The 21525-nt window shown below is 42.5% G+C and overlaps 1 protein-coding gene across 1 annotated transcript in view; it reads left to right on the forward strand.

The window, feature by feature from the left end:
• The window catches only part of HMBOX1 (homeobox containing 1), a gene marked incomplete at both ends in the record, with an annotated part of 113309 nt that overhangs the window by 45023 nt on the left and 46761 nt on the right, over window positions 1–21525 (forward strand). Inside the window, one exon of the mRNA XM_081997536.1 lies at window positions 15852–16331. Coding sequence (XP_081853662.1) covers window positions 15852–16331 — 480 coding nt within the window. The remainder of the gene's footprint in view (window positions 1–15851; window positions 16332–21525) is intronic.

The raw sequence follows: 21525 nt of genomic DNA on the forward strand, positions 1-21525 counted from the left end.
TGGTAGTGTTTTTTCTGTGTTAGCAGATTATTTATTTAATAAATAATGCGAAAAGGGCAAAGGTTTGTGAGTTCTTGCTTGGATATCAATTGTGGTGACACCCGCTTTTGCTGCTGTGATCAAACCTGGTTTGCTGCTTTGGTTTATGCTAAAAGAAGACCCAGGGAAAGAGAAAGATCGATTCCTGACTTTAGAACCATGATTTCATGGTGGTGGAAGTTACGTTGTTCAGGGCTGAACTTTTTTCGCCTAAAATTATAGGCAAGGGGTTGCTTGTTTCCCATCTGTGCCCTTAAATTACAAAAACATTTAAGCAACCTTTACATGTGTGTGGGGGGCAGGGAAGGTATTTCTGTGCCGCTGAACTTTAGACCAACGTAGAGTCAAAGACTATTTGTAAACCTTTTCAATAGCAGCCGTTCTGTTCTGGCAGCAGGCGTAGGAAGCGCCAGCTTCCTCTCCTTTCTCTGTAACTGCATTTGCTTTCACAAGTCCGGCTACCAAGGCAGACCTGAGGCTTCCCTGACCTGCCTTACTGCCTGGCTCTCTCTGTGACAGTTTGCAATTGCATTCGGACTGTAATAGTGCTGCCTCAACCTTTAACATAGCAAAAATTGAGAATCCCTCTTATTTTCTCATGAACTCTCTCCTGTTTATTTCTGCTGAAATGCTGTCATCCACTGTCTGCGCTCAGGGATCTGGAGTCTCTTGGAAAAGTTCCTTCATCCTCCTCTGTTCCCATCCCAAATTTGGGCTAGATCCTAACGGCTCTTCATTTATAACATCTGTGGTCCGTACCATTTTTTTTCTCTTCCATTAGTATTACTAATACAATTTTCCTGCCTTTGTCGTCTCACACCTGAGTTACTGCAGCCTTTTTGTTGGCTCTCTATTTTGTCTCCTCATGTTCAATGTTTTATATAGAATATATATATAGAATATATATATTAAAACATATTCATGTTTTAATACTGTGTTTCATGATGATGGAAGCTGATCTTTTCTTTCCTTTGAGGATTTTGTTCTTTGTTTCTTCCACACTTCTTACCCTGGAAGCAAATCTTTCTCTAAGGAATCCAGTTCTCTATCATCAGCCTCTCTGACCTTCAGAAAGTTTGTATATACTTAAGTCTAATTTGTTCCTCTTTGGAAAACAAAACAGCTCTCTGTATTAAACTCAAAATTTGGCAATAAGTCAACAGCATGATCTCATATTTTTTGTGACTACTTCATGGAAAATGTTTCAAATGCAGCTAAGATATTTAAGAGAGAAGTGTTTTAGTGTAGCACTATCTTTAAAAGGTTTGGGGTGGCTGACTGCAAGGGACCTCTGTGTTTGTCTTTTCCATCCATCAGTACTTTGGTGTCACGATTTCCCTCCCAGGCCACAGTACATGACCTGTGGTCTGCTGGGACCACGCATCTTGTCTGTGACCTTGCCCTTGGTGACCCCCTTTCCTGGAGAGGAAGAAGGCAACTCAAGACCTAGATGTGGGCTGAATGAATAGTTTTGGAAATGGCAGCAGCCAGCTCTCAGCAGCTCCCTCCCCGAAAACACCCAGTGCTTTCCTTTGGCACATCTGGGTGGGAGCAATCATGTGGGGGCAGGCTGAAAACCCCTGGGAAAGTTGGTGACTGGAAGCTGACTGCTGCTACTTCTGGGAAAGCTTATTCAGCCCAGCTTTTGCCCTGAGAGTTCGTAAGATTTTTCAAGAAGGAAAAAAGAAAAAAGCCAGATGAACGATGATATAGTGTGGATACGCCCAGTGGACTCCATCTGGATTAGGTACAGTTCTTCCCTAAAACCTGTACAGGTGTGATGGAGGAAGAGTTGTGCTATAGTGTCTGGCCCACTCTTAACCACTGAGAAGAGTCGAGATGTGTCCATCCACAAGGCTCGGTTGCTAATACTGCAGTCGTCTCTTTATGGAGCAGAGTAAATCATCCCATGCAGGTCCCTGTGCTACTCAACCCACTTGTTTTGTATTGCAGCTCACATACGCCCATAGCCTGAAGTGTAAATATTCTCTCTAGTTCTTTCTGCATCTGCCTGGATAGAATATCCTGCCTTTCTCTTTCCCGTTGGTTAATAGTTTGACTTTTTAAGCACTTTTCAGTCCTTGTTAGTTTGTGGAGAAAGACATCAGCAGTGATAGCTAAAGAAAATTCTATTAGGTCATTCCTTTTCAGAACATAGTACCTGTCTTCTAAGCTCTTTGCGGATGTTAGCCAAATAATCCTTTTAATAGCTTTTGTGAGTTAAAAGGGTAGGTAACTGTCATAAGGCTAAATGATTGCATAGATTAATTTACTTGTGGCCAAAAGAAATCAATTGTAATTTAAATTTTTGTCTCTGGACTGATTACACTACCAGACATCAACTTTCTCCTTAGGAATCTACCATGTGCATTGAAGTATATGTCTGTGATTATGTATGGGTCTGGATTCGGTACAGATTATCCAGAGTAATGTGATTGAACATTTCCAGTTTTTAACCTATGAATATACACAAGCTCAGAATACTCAGCTGGTTGGACTTGTTTAGATCTGTGAAGTATCCATTTTGTAACTTGAGTTGCCTGGATGGGAAAGATTATTTACCAGACTTTTAAGACCGTGGGTCTGTTGCGAACCATGTCAAAGCTCCTGCTGAAGGCAGGAAAGAAGGAAGAAAGAAAAGAAAAAAAAGAAAAGGAAGAAAGAAGGAAAAAAGAGGGTGAGGCTTTAACAGTCCATTTTAAAAAAGGAATACATTGAAAGATGATACAAGAAAACTCAGTGGTTCCAGGGAGTGTTTTTGTTGACCGTGGTTATATGTAGTGATTGGTGTACATTCTACTGCCTTTCAGCAGAGAGATGGAGTGGGTGATTGAGAGCAATCCTGAAGGTGCCTGTCTTTGTTTATTTTAATGAGAAGTGATTTGGTGCTACCGCCTGGTGAAACTGCCTTAAGGTTACCCTCTGTAAGCTGGTTTTACAACTGTAAGTCAGATAACAAGAAGTCAGAATGTATTTGCCTTTCACAGAAATCTCTAAGCGTTCTTGTATCTTTTCATTATGTCTTACAGAATGGTGAATAACACTGAAGACCCCCAAGAGGCTTTGTAACGTCCCATCCCCATGTAAAGTATGCTCAGAACTTTTCCAGTAGTGTAAGTACAAGCTTACAACGGTTTTTTACCCCACAAAAATCCATTGTTGAACACTCATGAGTTGTTCAGCGCATTTTTCTGTTAATTTGTCTAAAAATATCAGAGAAATGTTTACAATGATAATCAGCAGTTGGCTAAATTGGAGAGTTCTACTGGTTTGGTATTTGCTGGACATTTAAACCAGGGAACAGTAGCATTTAATTCCTCACTTGGTCTGGCTGTTAACGGTATTTCTACTTTTCTGTTACTGAAAGAGAAGGAAAGTCATGCAATTCTTAGAAACTCAGCCTTGATGAGAGAAGAGGTAGTGTTAAAAGAGAGATCTCCATATATCTACTGAACATACTAGGGGGATACCAGAGCTGTGCAAGAGAGTTTAGCACCACTACAGACTTGGTGTAAGGGGATGAGTACACCATTAACGTAGTATTATATAGCAAAGGCAGAAAACCTAAGGCATCTAACCTGACATTAGAATTGGATGTGTTTGTCCAAGCAACCACTGCTGTATCTTGAATCCCAGTACGAATTGAAGTTGTCTAAATCTCATCCTTGGATTTGAGCCCATTACTTTGTTCAAAATTTTGAATTACATCTGTCATGAACCTTCAATGTAACTGGTATCCATGCCATTTCTTCAATAAATAAGCAAATAAATTCAAAGTTTGAAGCTTGTCAGGTGGAAAGGAAAGGCTTGACCTATACTGTGCTGTCATGTCTCTCTCTCTCACTGGCCAGTCCTGTATCACAGTTCCCCATACCTCTTTTATAGGCGCGACCAAATGCTTGTTCACTGGCAGATTCTTAAGATACTTTGACCTCTTGACTTCTGATTGTACCTTCTGTCAGACGGAGTTGGAAAGAGAAATCCTGTCTACAGAATAGATAGCAAGAAACAGGGCTGCTGCGAATACAGTCAAATTTTCCCAGATGGATTATTTCAAGGATGAAGATTATTCATCTAGCGCATGGACATTCATAGTGCAAGCAGCAGTGCAGTCACAAACTTATGTAGAGGGAGTCACAGGAAAAAGTAACGACTGCCAGGGGTTTTATGTTGGAAACTAAACTACTGGAACCACCGAAAATGTATTTCAAAAGGACTTCTTGATACAACCATCAGTTATTTATTTTCTATTGCTGGTGTCTTAGTCTTCTATTCAAAACTAGTCATTTCCTACTTTGTTGCCAGTCCCCTGAGCCACCTCCTCTTCTTTCTTTTAGCTGGAAATATGTTGGATTTCAGTGTTAAAATCACCACTTGAAATTGTAAAGATCTAATTCACAGCAGGAAAGAAGTCCGGAGGTAAGGCCACACTGCCCTGTGCATCTTTATTATACTGGTTTGAGTTTGCAGAGTGATCTTAGAGCTCCTTTGTGCTTCATGTGAGCACAAGGACAGTTGGTCAGCTTTAACTTCTAATCAGTCTTTTAACAGAAACTTCCAAACTGTGAAGTATATAATTTCCTGTGCTTTAGCTATATTTCAGTCATGTTCTGCCCCTGTGCAGTTTTAGTTGGATATCATGTTGTTTTGTTGCTTTCTGCAATCGTTGTGGCCCATTGATGTGCCCTATTAATCAACTGCCACCATCCATAAGCGAAGTAGCAGTTTTTTTGATTTAATCCAGTATATGTGCAGTTAATACGGCCATCGAGAATGCAATATAAGTATAGGTCAGTAATTTTTGACTGAGTGAAAACTGGGGTGAACCTATTTGGAGAGGATTAGGCAGTATTAAATTAGAGGAAATGGGCTGAGATGACCCATTTAGGTATAAAGTTTCCAGATTAAACTGTAGATATATTTTAAAAAGGATAAGTGGACATCGTGGTTTCAGAAGGGGAAAGAAGAAAACAGTCTTTTTTAATTTAAAAAAAAAGTTTTAACTTAAATTCTGAATAAGGTGAAAATTGAGCAGTCTTAAAACTACCATGGTTAGAGAGTAATTTGGTTACTCCTACCACGGGCCAGCATCCTCTGTCAGAAGAGCAAAGTAGGCAGCTGGCTGCCGTTACCATTTCACCTACCTAGTTTTTATCCACGGTTGGATGAGTCAGTACGTAGGAGGAATTTGAGGCATGGTGTGAACACAAGATTCTTGATTTTGGTCTCACAGGAGTTAGTTGTTTATCTGAAACAAAGTCCTTCTGTAGCCAATGCAAGTATATCTCTGTTGGGTTCTCCATAAATATAATGGGAGTAAATACTTGTACTTCACAGGCTTACGGCAGTACTAATGAATTAATATGTGTTAATAGTGAGATATGACCATCAGTATTTGTGTTTGCGCGTTTCAAACTATCTCTCAAAACATGATTTCTGATAGAACTAGACAGTTTCAACATTGTCACTTAAAGTTTACCTGAATTATCAGGCCAGTGCTTATGAATCTAACTGCCAGCTATGACAGAGCTGTCTTGGGAGGGAGTAAAAGCCTGCTGAGTGGAAAGAAAATCAGTGTGAGTAATGCAGATGAAAAAGGACTAGATGGAAGCCTTGTCATCATTTCGGAAAAACAACAGAAAGAAAGGAAGGAGTACGTGAACGATACCCAAGTCAGCACACATTGAAGAACAGACAGTTGGAGTTGAAGTGTCTTAGGAAGTCACCACATGGCTGAACTGTGTTAACTGTCCAGCTTCTTTGAAATAAGACATGAAACACGTTAATTAAACTTGGGTGAAAGAGTACTCAGCTGATTTGCTCTTTTTGTCTTCAGTGACAAGGTATCATGTAAATAGCTGGTGGCTGTAGGAATGTTCAGTTGGCATTTTAAGCTTCCTCAACTGAAACCATGTCCTGTCTGAGCCCTTAATTTTACTTTAAGATAAACCAGATAAATTAATTCATGATTTTACAGGCAGCTAAGCCACTCTGAAAGGGACCTAAAAGAAATCTTGTTACACGTGTGCCTTTTATGCCTATTTCTGCTTTTGGCCAAATTGGCTTGTCCCCATCTGTTGAGTTGGTAATAGCAATCATCAGAGCCTTCCCTTAAGCTAATTCAGGTTGCTAACCCAGGCAGAAACTAGCTATGGGTGAGTTGGTTGGTTAAGTGATTTTCTTGCTGGGTTAGCGAACTGATCTGTGGAGATTTCCACCAAGTCCTGGAGCTATGCAGAAGAGCAGGCTGTAGGTTGGTTCACGCTCTCTCATGCATCTGCAGCCTCAGGACTTGCACCGATAGGTGTTCTCCTGGTTGGAGCAGGGTACTTGCCCTTAGAATTTAGACTGGGTCTTCTCCATGTCATGTGAGAGGAAATTTCCCTAATTAGGTCTGGGCTACACAGAGAGATTTTTGTTGCTTTAAGAGCATTAATTAGGACATATGTTTCTTTTTGAAATGCTTTTAAATAAAATAAACAAAATTCTAATATGGAGGCAGTCATGTCCGAAAGCCCATGTTTTTGCTGTTGTGATTTATATTCTTCAAGGAGCCACTGTTATCTATTCCTGAGTTGTTCTCCAGGTATAATCTCTGTCTCCACTAAGACTGTGTGCCAGTAAAACTACACTTGTGAACTGTTTTCTAGTGGGGGGGAAAAAAATTTGCCTTGTAGTTAAGAACAAAATTAGGGGTAGGTAAGTTTCAGTTATTTACTGGGTTTGGATTTTAGTTTTCTGAAGTAACAAATTTATCTTTTTAAGAAAGTGTGTTGATTGTTGCTACGGGTGATAGATCCTGAGGGAAAACGAAGTCGCCTGAAATACTTTCGAACTTTTTTTTTTTCTTTACGTGTGGAAGAGAGGTGGTAGAAGTCGTGGTGATGGCTTTCCTTGAAACTTGTCCCACACCTTGTCATATCTGGTGCTATAGATGGACCCTGTGGGATGGCTGTATGTGTGGTGAGAAAACACTCAAAGTCTGGCCAGGCACTTGGTCTGCCTTCTTGCAGAATGCCTTTGTAACTTTGAAGAGTCATTTTGACTTGTCAAAAGGCCAGCCCCTTTCTGCGAGTTCTTGATCTCAAAAATTAGCATAGTTTTACTTCCCTGCCTCACAGGGATATTCTGTAGAAAGATGTGTTTCACGTATTTAGATACTCCAACTAGCAGAATTAATAAAGAAGAATTCTGAGATTCTCTCTGGATTTTAATGAAGGATTGGTCAAATTATGAAGTGAACTGGAGGAGGCAGAAGACAGCAATATACCTACCCCTGTAATCTTGACAGCTGAGAATACCTGACTTGCCAGTCTGGTGTCTAGGTTAGGACCACGTTTCAGTTTTATTACCACAACTCTGTTTCTTCATGTGGATTAAAGACAGTATTTTGGTGTCTTCGTGAGATTTGCTTAGCTGTGTAACTCAAGCACACAAGTCCTGCCCTGATTCTGTTACAGAGCTTATATATCCAAAGTTTAGTCTTTGGCTCCCGAATGCAAGAGCTCCTCCTTTGCTCTTGGCACAGGTTTGGGCTTGGGCCCCAGTTCAGCACTCAGCTGCCACTACAGCTTTTCTCTCTGTTTGTTAGTCCTTCTGATCCTTCATTCTGCCCTTGAATCCAGCCTCAGAGTTTGAATTCCTGCCTCGTTGCTGTAGAATTGCAACAATAGTAGGAAACACAGTTTTTAGACGAGGGGAAGGTTAGGGTTAGACAGATAAGGTGTCAGTGTGAATCAGTCTGTGTCTTGAGTAGAATTCAGAAGTATCTGGCTCCCAGCCCTGTGCTTAGTCAGAGGTCACTCCCTTTTGGAAGACTTGGATTATGACAATAATTGGCATTTATAGTATATTTTTGCCTTGTAAGATCAATCTCAAGTTTGCTCTCTCTTTCCCAAAGATATAAAGTGGATACTATAAAGCCGAGTAAGTTACTCACCCAAGTGGCAAAAACTGCTAAGGTTTGCTTACTGCCAATGTTCCAGCACCCAGTCAAAAATATTTTATAAGCAGTGAAGAATTTCAAAGACTGAGTGGAAGAACAGCTTATGTAGAGGTAGTGAATCTGGGTTTGGGTCTCTTTAACTAGCTGAGAAACTTGAAGCCTCCTGAAGAAATGATATGTTGATATTCTGCTCTCAGCTTGCCTTCTGTAATTTGTGTAGCGGTGAGTATTTGATTACGTTGGATTTATTTTCAGAAGTTTCAGGCTGCTCTTATTAACTGTCACCATTTTGATCGAAAGCGTATGGCGGTGTTCTGCATTCGTAAGACAGTGTTTTGCATTCATAAACAGAACTGGTGACGTTTAACCTCGATAGATCAGCTTGTAGTCTGATTTCACTCCTTGCCGCAATGTGAGGCTTTCGTTTCCCTGGGATGAGAGCAGTCATTACAAGCATTACATTTTGTTTGTGAATCAGGATGAATGGGAGTAGAGTCCTCTTTGAAAATCAGAACTAAGAGATGCAACTGCAGGAGATAATTATGCTAACGTATGGATAAGGATGGCTCTGTGTTCGTTGACATGATGAGCACTTGAGGCCTGATTTTTTTTTTTTTTTTTTTTCTCTCTCTCTCTTGAAAACTGGTACAACTCTACTGCAAATACTGGAGTTGCAACTGATGAGCATAAGTGTTGGCTCAGATGAGTCAGATTGTTAATTCTCTGTTGCGCCCCAGAATTCATAGCATCAACTACTGTTTTGAAGGCAGCTTTGCTTAATGTGGTGCAAAGCTTTGGGCATTTCTGAAATATTTAAATTGGCTGTGAATAAAAGGAGATGCACTTGTTCAGTAAGAACAGAAAAGGCCAAAGCTTGAATTGCCCCATCCCTGGAAACATTCAAGGTCAGGTTGGATGGGGTCTGAGCAACCTGCTCTAGTTGAAGATATCCCTGCTCACTCTAGGGGGTTGGACTAGATGGCCTTTACAGGTCCCTTCCAACCCAAACTATTCTGTTATTCTATGAATTTCAGATTAGTAGATAGTGTTATGTCCTAAATGTCACAATTTTGTTCCTACAGTGCATTAGAGCTGCATTTGATGGGTCACAGTCTTTGCCTCTGGACGTGTGCGCATGGTGTGCACTGTTTACGTTCTGATAGATGTCGACTGCTCTGTTTGTGGAACAGCTGTAGCTCAGAATGAAAGTTCCTCTCCTGACCATCTTGTAAGAACCAGCTGCATCCTTTGGGATGGGTAATGGTGGGTGAGATGTGGAAAAGGAAGGGGTGAATGAAATTTTGCTTGGGTCCTTGAATCTCATAAAAATGTATGGAGAAAGGAACAAGCTTGCATAATATAAAGCATAGTTAAAAAATAGACAGACTGCGCAGCTGGAAGTGGAGTTTCTTTGTAGTCACTGGTTGTGATAGAAAGCATCTGGAGTGGTAGTTGATGTGAATTAGGTTGTTGATATCAGGCTGATTGATAAGCAAATTATATTGCCTTTGGAAATAGCAGTGCCATCCTTAATACCCGTTTTTGCTTGCTGTCTGGATCAGAGACCAACATAGCAGCCCAGTCATACTGAACAAGGATCCTTGCACCACTGCATGGTCTGGGGACTGGGCATGCAAAGCCAGGACAGCTGCTCTCTCTGCTAAATGTTTTTAATAGCTGGAGGACATCCATCTCCACAGTTGCTCAGTTAGTAGTTCTCACTAGTACTATATGCACATACACCCAGGAAAAAAATTGGCAGGCTAAGGAGTTCAAGCTGTGAGAAAGGCTGTGATAGTTAAAACACTTGTTTAGTTAACTAGTTGTAGAAGGTAATTTTTTTGCTATATACTTTGGGATAATCTACTTCAGCTGCAACTAAGCTACAACTTATCATGTGATTTTGCTTTTCCATTCAACGGGCAAGATTGTGCCCTTTAAAGGGCATGTTACATTGCAAAAAATGATGGTGCTATAAAAGATAAGATTACAAATTCTGGAGATACTGTTAACATGACAGCGTAGTGCTGCTACGGTCCTACCCTGGACCAGCAGTATATGCCATACGTCAAAGAAGGGTAGAAGTTGGCATCTCTCCCCATCCTCTTCGCCACGGTTGATGTGACTTTATCAGAATCATTCTTAAACCAATTACCAGACTTAGGATCCTGTTCTAAATGCTTTGGCTCTAGCCCACATCCATATTATGCAGATCATATCAAATATAGGTCTTATATAAAAAAGCGCAACTGGTTTTCTAAGTCTTGAGCTTTGCAGAGCTTATTAGATAAAGCGATGAATTTTAATGGCAATTTGGAGAAGGACCTCTGCAGAAGAGGATCTCTTCAGTGATGCTACAGTACTTCCTACTCATGTACAGTAAGTAGAAGAGTGGAAAAAAAGATTTCTTGTGATCATTAAAGAGTCCAGAGCCATTTTCTCAAGTGTTAGAGGTGTTAAGACTGGTGTCTGGCCTTATTCCCAAATGGGTAATTGAATTGCTTTGAACTTCTGCAAGTTCAGTTGGACATGAACTTAGCTCATAGCTGTTTTTGTGGGATTATTCTGCTGTGTTCCATCCCCCAGAAGTTCAGTGTCGGGTAAATGGTTCTTGTATCTGTGGGGGCTTGGGCTCTGATAGTAGCTGAGAAAACCTTGCTGTGTTTTTCCTAATTTTTCTCTATGAGATGCAGAAAGATAAGGGAAAAGGCGGCCTCTGTATCTGGCCACGTACCCCCACTTAATATCAGTACTTTCAAAGTGGGGAGGGAGCCCTGTATCTAAAGGGTGAAATTCCTATAAAAAAGAGGCTAAATAAGTCTTGGTGGTATGAAAAGGAAGAGTATTGAGAGCAATTATGCCCCTAAACAGCCTTCACGACAGAAAGTGGCGTTAAGAAGTGAAAAAGAGTGGTGCTGCACCTGGCAGGTTGAGACCTGCTGGTTATTTCATATCTGTGGATTTGGAAAATAAGTTATTTTTTATTTAGCTCCTTACAGTTCTCCCTTCAGTCTGATATTCAGGTACCTCAGGTTCCTTTTGGATGAGCCACAAAAGATAAGTATGAAGTTTTAATGCTTTATAGATACCAAGAGGCAGTACATGGAATTGGTCCATCTTACTTGGGGCGTGACTGCCAACTTAATGTAAGAAATGTAAATAAGCTTGACACTTCAAGCTACCTTTTTTTCTGTCAGGATCTAAATAAACTTGACTCATTTTAAGGGCCAGATTCCGTTGTCAAAAAATTGGTCGATTTTACTTTTGAGCTTAATTAGTACTTTGCAGAGGTCTTGCTTTCAAAATATCAGGGAGGAAGAATGCACGGCAATTCTCCTTTGGTTTGCTCTCTTTTTCAGATATCTCCCCAAGGAAATTTGACAGCCTTTTGTAACTGGTGAGAGTTTTGCTAACTGATGGGAAGATAAAGCATGTGATTATAAGCTAAGATCTCCTAGTGTTGAGGATGTTGTGCTACACTGGCAGCAAAGTTTGCCTAAGTTTGACTGCAGCAGAGCAGTCAAACAGTCCACAGTCTTTGTTCGCAGGAAAAGCATTTGCTATCTTTATTTTCTCCTGCACACGCACACTCATTCTGCTTGTCCCTATCTTATTTTACTTCTTGTTACTTTTGCAATTGATTGTATTTCACAAGGAAAAGAGGGGGGGAAGCAAACTGGATTATAGCTAGCCAGAGGAGTTTAGGAGGAGAAGAGACTCCTGCAGCAATATGGGGGGGATGAAGTACTGGAGAATATCCATTAATTAATAAGGTGAATGAAATTATGATGATTCTAAAATGGCTGATTTACCTAACTACTTTGTAAATTGATCTTTAAAAAGGGTGAATTTATTAAAATATTTTTAAAAGGGAAAATAACTGAAGCCCTGCTAGAATAACAGTTCTAAATAATGTTACTGTAGTTATTCATTAAAAAGCGGTAGATAGTTGGCAGTGTTGGAACATGTTCAATAATACCACATTTTGCAATATTTGTTTTGGGTTTTTGATGGAAAATTCCCTGTTCCTGCAGTTGTTTTCAATATATAAAACTTACTCAGAAGCATTGTTTCTAGATCTCATGGTTGTGTAGAAAAGCACACGAAAATGTGAATAGGAGTTCAAAATCAAGAAAACTGGTAAGAAGTATGTCAGATGCAATATATGCTGCGTACGTAAGTATAAGCAAGGCAGTTTTTACATCTGTATGTGACATTAGTGAGACCATCGTCGAGATACTGTGTCTGATTTTAGTGTTCTTATCTTTTTAAGCGTTGAAAAATTATACAGAAGTTTTTTAAAAGTGTTGGAAGGCTAGAAGAATACTTGCATGTACAGACAGACCGACCATTGATTTTAGTTTTGTGTGGGTTGGGGTTTTTTTTTTTTTTTTTTCAAATTGCCAACATTTCTCCAGTTGTTGTGTTAAACATAGTATAATGGATTTAATTTAACAGTAGGTTTGCTACTCTTAGATTACTTTCTGCAAGCCTTTTTAGAAGCAGTCCACAGATGAACAGGACTCTGTAGAACACAAGTTGGAAATCATTGAATATCTTATTCTTATGGCAGAGGATGGCCTTGTCCATCAGCCCTTGCATCTCTGTGTGATTGAAATTACTGCACATGCGCAGTGGATCGCTGCTGCATCAACGTGGGACAAATTGGAGGCCAGATCACTTTCCCGCATTTCCGCGTGTGACAAAGTCAACCATTTCTCTTGCATCTAAGAACCCTGCAATTCGTTATGTGTAATTCACTAGTAATTCACCAAGGGATACTTAAGATTCACTAAAGGATTGTGTGTAATTCACTAAAGGAGATTAATTGGGTCTGAGAAGCCAGATCTGGAGGCTCAGATCTGACATATTAGACAAATTAAGGATCACACCCAAATCTTAAAAGGGAATGACTGGCTGTGGCAACAACTGCTGAAGGAAATGTTACGTTCTGTGTTGCTTGACATTTTTGAAGCCACCTGGAAAGTTGTGCTTTTATCAGATGCGAGTTTTTTGGTTCATGGGGCTAGAAGGACAAAAGTTTTGGGTTTGTGGGTCTGTGACAAACTGGTAATCTACAGTATGTTTTGGTATTGAATGCTGAGGAGTCAGTGAAATAGGAATTTTGAGTAGAGGTAATTCTGGGTGGAGGTTCTAGTTCATTAAGTTCTCCAGTTCAACAAAGTACTTGAGCACGTGAAACTTGGTGTTGACAGATAAATGACCCAGGAAATGGTGACATTAGAAATACAGGTAAGAAATGACAAAAATGGGTTTATCTCTGAGGAAGGTCAAGCTGGCATATCTAGTGAAAACCATCTTGAGGCCAGATGTTTTAAGAAGAGATTTTTGATTTGAAAACCATGCTACTCAGAGCTGATGGGGGGGCTTTCAGGCTATAGAGGCGTTTGTGATGTGAGTCAGTAAGTCAGTGTGACACTTCCCACAAAGCTTGGAGAAAAGGATTGAGCAGCCCTGCCTCCCCCAACGCAGAAGCCAAACCTAGAACACAATGTCTGTTTCCAAATGCTCCTTGTCAAGCTTTGAATGTCTCAGTCTGAGATGCAGCTTCCAAATTTTAGTTGTTACAATTCCAGCCACTTGCTAGTCTACTGCTGCATTGCTTGCTGTGACCTTGCTGTAGTAGAATAATCGGGGTGCTTGTCTTTTAAAATTTAAAATGGCTTGTAAGTTTTAGTAACCAATTGTCAAAAGGACATCACATTCCTGTTGCACTGAAGTACTTAGACGGCTGTAGTCCATCTGTCTTCTCACATAGTCATTTTCTTGGATGGGAGTCATCCCCTTGCGTTGTCCTTTTGCTTCCTTCTCCCATGTACAACACTTGAAACAATGAAAGAGGCTCGGTATTTGCTTGATGAGGCCTAAGATAGGAGCTTCTTCTCCTTTCTGTATTTTCCAGGCTGCAAATGCCATTTTTGTGGATTCATGAATCCTGGCTTTGTAGCACCGTGTCTGTACAGCTACACTCTAGCTACAGCCCTACTACACAAACCAGTTCTTGGTGCTGTTCTTCAGCCCCAAGGCCACTTGGCTACATCCATACTACTAGACACTCGTAGCCTTGAGACTGAGTGGCTGCATCAAAACAGAGGGTTTGGGGTTTCTGCTGCGTGCAAAATCTTGAAAAAAGCCTGCAAATTGGTCAGGAGTGCATTGGTTGACCAAAACTGTGCCAAAGACAGTTACAGTGACTTAATAATACTGCAGACAATGGTGTGGAGATGCTATGGTGCCTGTTCCTGAGCACTGTTTAATTTACTAGTATTCACATGGCTATACCCTGGGACTCAAGGATAGATCTGTTCCTGTTGCCTTTCAGGTGTGTGTTGTGAGGTGTTAGTTCCCCTGAAGAGGTTCCCTTGCTACACCCCTAAAACCTATGGGCTTGGTTTACTTTACTGTGATTCATGTACCTGAAAGAAGACTAAATGTAGCAATTGAAAAAATTTTGTCAGCCATTGGCTCCTGTTGGGGACTTCCTCTGTGCAGTGCAGCAATGGAAATGAGAAGTTATCTTCAAAATGTGTGGAGATAAATAGGCATCCCTGTCTGTGGAAGGTCTAGCATAATCGTGACGGCAATCATCCCCCTTCTGGTTTTCATAGGGTCCTTGGAACTCTTACTTGACTTTCTTGAGGCTGCTGTTTGTCTGCTTTCACTTGTAGGGATTGTACATTAGCTCTGTCAAACCTTCTGGAGTTTGAATGATCTCTTCACCCTGCTCTCCTGCAGGAATTGTAGTAAACTCTTGACTCGTAATAAGATTCACAAGAAGGATGGAAAATGCCTTGATCTCTTTGCAAAGTTCTGCCTGCCCTCCATCTGCCATCCCTTCTTGAGATCTTGAGTACTGAAGATGGTGATCTTGTCATTTGTATGCCATTTAGATCTGTAGTGAGGAGACTTGGGAAGGAAAAGAGATTAAGGGAGTATGTTATGATTCCCCCCCCGCCCCCAGTTCCATTTCTGGGCTTTGCAGAATAGATAGGATACCCATTGTTCTGGTACTTTGTGAAGTTTAGGAGTTAAAAATGCTTTTGATGAGCCACCATGATGATTGAGTTACATGAGAAACCTGCCTTTGGAGGGGAAAAGGCTGTAGACTTATTTCTTTAAATGAAAGCTCAGTAGTAATTGGATGTGCTGCACTTTCCTTGTTAGGGCAGGTGATCTGTGACAACATTGCAGGTTCAAAAGTTACTAACTTCAGAAATGGGACTTCAGTCAAACCAACTTTGGTCCTACAGGCCAGTACAATTTCCGCTAAGTGTGTTTTTATCTTCCTTTTTTCAAGGTAGCAACAAAAAGTTAGGGCAACTCTAAGGATCACTTGTAAGAGTCGAAAGAGTTACGATTCATAAATCTCATGTCATAACTGGTTAAAACTTCTCCAGGAAAACTCAACCTCTGTCCTCTACCTAACAGTTTTGGAATCTGGGATTTTTCTCCAGTGGATACTTAGTAATGGGAAAAATTTTTTCTGAAGTTAAGTTAAGGCTGCAGCCTTAATTACTGAGCAACCACTGTCTCTCTGAAGCAGCAGTTTATGAAAAGCAAAAGGGGTTTATTGTAGAAGGTGTAGGGAATGCTAGTAGCATAGAGAAATGCTATTTGAGCACTTAAAAGAAAATAAGCACTTCTGCCACATAGTGAGACTAGCATTCAAGGGGAGATTGCCTGCTGAACTCGTTTGGAGGCGGATTGTTGGGCTGCCAGCTGTGTCATGTGTGTGACTTAAAGTGTTGGACCAGAATTGGTCTTTCCTGTGTCTAAGGTACTTTCCCTGTACCACAGAGAACTATTGAACTGAAGTATTTGCTTTTACATTTTACCTTGTTTTTAGTCTGCTGGAAACCATGTCTCACTACACAGATGAACCAAGATTTACCATAGAGCAGATAGACCTGCTTCAGCGCCTGAGACGTACAGGAATGACCAGACATGAAATCCTCCACGCGCTGGAAACCTTGGATCGTCTTGATCAAGAGCATAGTGACAAATTTGGAAGAAGGTCTAGCTACGGAGGTGGTTCTTACAGCAACAGTACCAACAATGTCCCAGCATCTTCCTCTACAGCCACAGCTTCAACACAGACCCAGCATTCTGGGATGTCCCCATCACCAAGCAACAGTTACGACACCTCCCCACAGCCTTGCACTACTAATCAGAATGGGAGGGAGAGTAACGAGAGGTTGTCTGCATTCAATGGGAAGATGTCACCTACCCGCTACCCACTTGCAAACAGCTTGGCTCAGAGGTCATACAGCTTTGAAGCTTCTGAAGAGGACTTGGACATTGATGACAAAGTAGAGGAACTGATGAGGTTAGTAAAAGTCTTTGTAAAAGGTTTGGAAAGTCAGTGTGAGAAGTCCCTCAGAAGAAATCTACATGTTAGAGGATTGCTGTAGTAGTGATAAGTATTATTAAGAAAGTAGGAACTGCGTTAGACAGCTATTCCCCTGTTAGTTCCCTAATGGTCGCTATCTCAGTACCTCTCACCGGCCTCTTAGTCTTGTGTAGACAACCCCTGTGGGTATCTGACAGCCTGTTTTACTGTTGACATATTTTTTCCCATGCTGTACCAAAAATTGAAATTGATGTTGGCACACTAGATTTCCACTCTACTCTTATTCAGAAGACTTCTGACTGTCAATTCATAGAATCATAGAATGGTTTGGGTTGGAAGGGACCTTAAAGATCATCTAGTTGGCAGCCACCCTGCCATGGACAGGGACATCTTCCACTAACACCAGGTTGCTTAAAGCCCCATCCAACCTGGCCTTGAACACTTACACAGCTTCTCTGGGCAACCTGCGCCAGTGTTTCACCACCCTCATGGTGAAAAAATTGCTTCCTTATATCTAATCAACCTCTGCCCTCTTTTAGTTTAAAACCGTTACCCCTTGTCCTGTCACAACAGGCCCTGCTAAAAGGCCGCTCCCCATCTTTCTCCTAAGCCCCCTCCAAGCCCTGGCAGCTGCACTAAGGTCTCCCCGGAGCCTTCTCTGCTCCAGGCTGAGCCCCCCCAGCTCTCCCAGCCTGTCCTCCCAGCAGGTCCATGTCTCTCCTGTGCCGAGGGCTCCAGAGCTGGATGCAGCACTGCAGGGGGGTGTCCCCAGAGCGGGGCAGAGGGGCAGAATCCCCTCCCTCGCCCTGCTGGCCACGCAGCTTTGGGGGCAGCCCAGGACACGGGTGGCTTCTGGGCTGTAAATGCACATTGCCGGCTCCTGTCCAGCTTTCCACCCACCAGGACCCCCAAGTCCTTCTCCATGGGGCTGCTCTCCACCCCTTCATCCCCCAGCGTGTGCTGATACCAGGGGTTGCCCCAGTGCAGGTGGGGGACCCTGCACTCGGCCTTGTTGAACCTCATGAGATTCACGTGGGCCCATTCCTCGAGCTTGTCCAGGTCCCTCTGGATGACATCCTGTCCCTCAGGCGTGTCAGCTGCACCACTCAGCTTGATGTCATCTGGAAACGTGCTGAGGGTGCACTTGATCCCACTGTCTATGTCGTTGATGAAGATATTAAAGAGTACTGGTCCCAGTACCGGACCATCCAGCCAATTCCTTATCTACCCAGCAGTCCACCCATCAAATCCATCTCTCCAGTTTAGAGAGAAGGATGTTGTGGGGGATAGTGTCAAAGGCCTTACAGAAATCCAGACAGACGACATCTGTAGCTCTTCCCTTGTCCACTGGTGTAGTCACTCCATCATTGAAGGCCACTAGGTTGGTCAGGTGGGACTTGTCCTTGGGGAAGCCATGCTGGCTGTCTCGACTCACCTCCCTGTCTTCCATGTGTCTTAGCATAGCTTCTAGGAGGATCTGTTCCATGATCTCCCCAGGCACAGAGGTGAGGCTGACAGGTCAGTAGTTCCCAGGGTCCTCCTTGCTACCTTTTTTAAAAATGAGTGCAATGTTTCCCTTTTCCCAGTGTGCAGAGACTTCACCTGATTGCCATGACTTTTCAAATATCATGGAGAGTGGCTTGGCAACTACATCAGCCAATTTCCTCAGGACTCAGGGATGCATCTCGGCACTGGTGAGGCCGCACCTTGAATACTGTGTTCAGTTTTGGGCCCCTCACTACAAGAAGGATGTTGAGGTGCTGGAGCGTGTCCAGAGAAGGGCAATGGAGCTGGTGAGGGGTCTGGAGCACAAGTCTTATGAGGAGCGGCTGAGGGAACTGGGGTTGTTTAGTCTGGAGAAGAGGAGGCTGAGAGGAGACCTTATCGCTCTCTACAACTACCTGAAAGGGGGTTGTGGCGACGAGGGTGTTGGTCTCTTCTCCCAAGTAACTAGTGATAGGACAAGAGGAAATAGCCTCAAGTTGCGCCAGGGGAGGTTTAGATTGGATATCAGGAAAAATTTCTTCACTGAGAGAGTGGTCAGGCATTGGAACAGGCTGCCCAGGGAGGTGGTGGAGTCGCCATCTCTGGAAGTGTTCAAAAAACGTGTGGATGTGGCGCTTCAGGACATGGTTTAGGGGACATGGTGGTGCTGGATTAATGGTTGGACTTGATGATCTTAAAGGTCCTTTCCAACCTAGTGATTCTGTGATTCTGTGATCTCGTCAGGTCCCATAGACTTGTGCATGTCCAGGTTCCTCAGGTGGTCTTGAACCTGATCTTCTCTTATAGCAGGAGGGACTTTGCTCCTCCAGTCCCCATTTCACAGTCCATCCACTCAAGAGGTGTGGGAAGAGACACTCAGTGAAGAGTGACGCAAAGAAGTCACTGACTACCTTGGCCGCTTCCTCATACATTGTTATCAGTCTTGCTCCTCAAGGGGGATGTGCTTTCTTTGACCTTCCTTTTCTGGCTGACCTACCTGTAGAAGACTTTCTTATTCTTTGCATCCCTTGCCAAGTTCAGCTCCAGCTGTGTCTTTACCTTCCTGACCCCATTCCTATGCAATTGGGCAGCGTCCCTATACTCATCCCAGGATACCTATCCCTGCTTCCACTGCCTGTGCATTTCCTTCTTGCCCTTTAGTTTGACTAGCAGTCTCAGCTCAGCCATGCCAGTCTCTTGCCTTCCTTTTCTGATTTCTTACACCCTTGCTAAGTGTCAGCTCCTTATCCGTCCCCAGGAAGAGCTCCATCCACTCCAGGTGGTCACTGACATAGAGGGTGACACCCCTTCCTCGTCTCCGCTGCCTGTCCTTCCTAAAGAGCCTGTATCCTTCCATTCCAGCGCTCCAGTCACAGGAGCCATCCCGCCATGTCTCTGTGCCAATAAGCATAGCCTTGCATGCATGCACACAGCTCTTAGCTCGTTTATTGCTTGTGCTACATTCATTTCATAGAATCATTAAGGTTGGAAAAGACCTCTAAGATCATAAAGGCCAACCATCAACCCAATGCCACCATGCATACTAAACCATGTCCCGGAGTGCCACATCTACATGTTTTTTGAACACGTCCAGTGTTGGTCCCCACTGAAGGTCACTTACTAGCTGGAGTGGCTGGAATTCCTTTGTGCTGCTCTTCAGGTGCTCTCATACTGACCTGTGATCCTTCTCCAGGCTCTGGGCATATGTCATTGGCACTGGCATCAAACTGGTAGGAGTGGGATGGACTGAGGTTCTCCTTCCTCCGGCAACTTCAGTTTAAAGGCCTCTTCACCAGCTTGGCAAGCCGATGACCAAAGATGCCCTTCCCCTTCTCTGACAGATGGACCCCATCAGCCCCCAGTAGACCAGGTTTCTCAAAGCGAATCCCATGGTCCAAGTAGCTGAACCCCTGACTGTGGCACCAGTCCTGTAACCATTTGTGGATTCGCCAGATTCAACTGGCCCTCTGTGGGTTTCCAGAGCTCTACACAAGCAGTAACAAAGTCTTACCTGCTCCTCTATGGGATAGGATGCTGTTAGTTCTCTGCTGCAGGCTCGCACTGCTTGTCCAGAACAACGTAGCTGGTAGCATGTTTAGGATGGTTGTCTCTGCATGTCTTCTCCTCCACTACTTCATACGAGTTGTATTTTCTTCCTTCCATATATAAAGGGGAGTGGGGAATCTGCTTGGTTAATGCTTTCCACTGGGATCTGCAGAGCGTGTATGTTATCTGTTTATAGTTTGTGGCAGGGACTGACTCCAGGATTTGCACAGTCTGCAGATTAGCGCAGGAAAATGCAAAGAATAAAGAAGAAGCAGAAGTCTTTAGTGAGAGCCTGTGAGTGGTTGGTTTTTTTTTCCAGACTGACCTTCCTCTACTTTTAGCTGCTTCCTTTTCAGCATTATGGCTGAAAGATTAAAGGAGGGGATTATGCCAGTGAGGATGAAAGTCAGAGTCAGTGGGCTTGATAACAAAAAGAAGTAAGAGGAAAGGCCAAATGTCTCAAAACAATTTTGGTCATAATGTTGGAATGTCTGTTTTTCTCCACAATTGCAACATTTATGAAGTACCTACCAGAGAACTAGGGTCCGTAAGCTCCAGGATGAAAATATATTTGAAGTAGTTTGGAGATTTCAGGTAAAGGTGTGGCCTTTGGGGAAGAGGGTTAGAGATGAGTAGGAAAAGCTGATCAACCTCATTTACTGTTGGTTGCAGGATAATGGAATAATGTAGGAAGGTGGTTAGTATAGAAGTATGCAGGAGTCCCCATTGCTGAAGTTTAATTGTTCCCAATTGAGTTTTGGGTTCCTATGCAATAAGTCTTAGGTAATGCTTTTAGTGCTTATTTAAACTGAAGCTACTTTTATTTGCAGGCATATAGAGGATGAGTGTTGGGTGCCGAAAAAAAATGAACCCACAACATCGCATTTATTTTGCACTTACACTTGCAAACTTAAATGCTGCTGGGGCAGGAGGGGAGAAGGGCAAGGGATATTACCAAATAATAAAGCCTAATAAACTCTGGTTTTAATTGCCTTTCTCAAAAAGAGAGGGAGGAAGAGGAGGGAAGAGTGTGTGTTTACTGCAGTTGAAATTTGCTGCATATCACAGTCCCTGTGCAACCTCCAAATTATTTTCTTTTTAGCACAATTTCAGTCCCTTCCAAACTATCTTTCAACACCTTTTAAAAATCATACAAAGGCTTTAAATAACTGGCACTTTTTCATTCAGTGCAAGCTGTGGTCTAAGGAGGTAGGGGTGGGGGAATGGAATCTTTCTTCCTTTGGGTCTTCTCTTTGAAAGGTTGGAGAAGGTTTGTGTATGTATATTCACTACTGTAGCTAACAATGCAGACCCTGCTATCCTTTATTTTTTATTTTTTGCCTCATTTTTATGACTGAGGTTTTTATGCTGGTATGAGAGATTTATTCATCCCTGTGTAATGAAACTTTGTACATTCCATATGGCAGTGCTGCACCTACTATGAATTATATAGGACATGAGTCATCCATTGTGCTGCTAGGGTACTTTGATCAAACGTGACACTTGTTAAAAGAAGTGTCTGCTGGTGAGGCACTTCGAGGATTTTAATGCCTGCTTTCCCCACTCCTTGTCCCCTAAATAAAGGAAATAAAGCCATTTTGCATCTTCAAAGTGCAATTTGTTCTGTCCGTCTTTTTGG

Source organism: Phaethon aethereus (assembly GCF_964289735.1).
Source record: "Phaethon aethereus genome assembly, chromosome: 3".
Taxonomy (NCBI): domain Eukaryota; kingdom Metazoa; phylum Chordata; class Aves; order Phaethontiformes; family Phaethontidae; genus Phaethon; species Phaethon aethereus.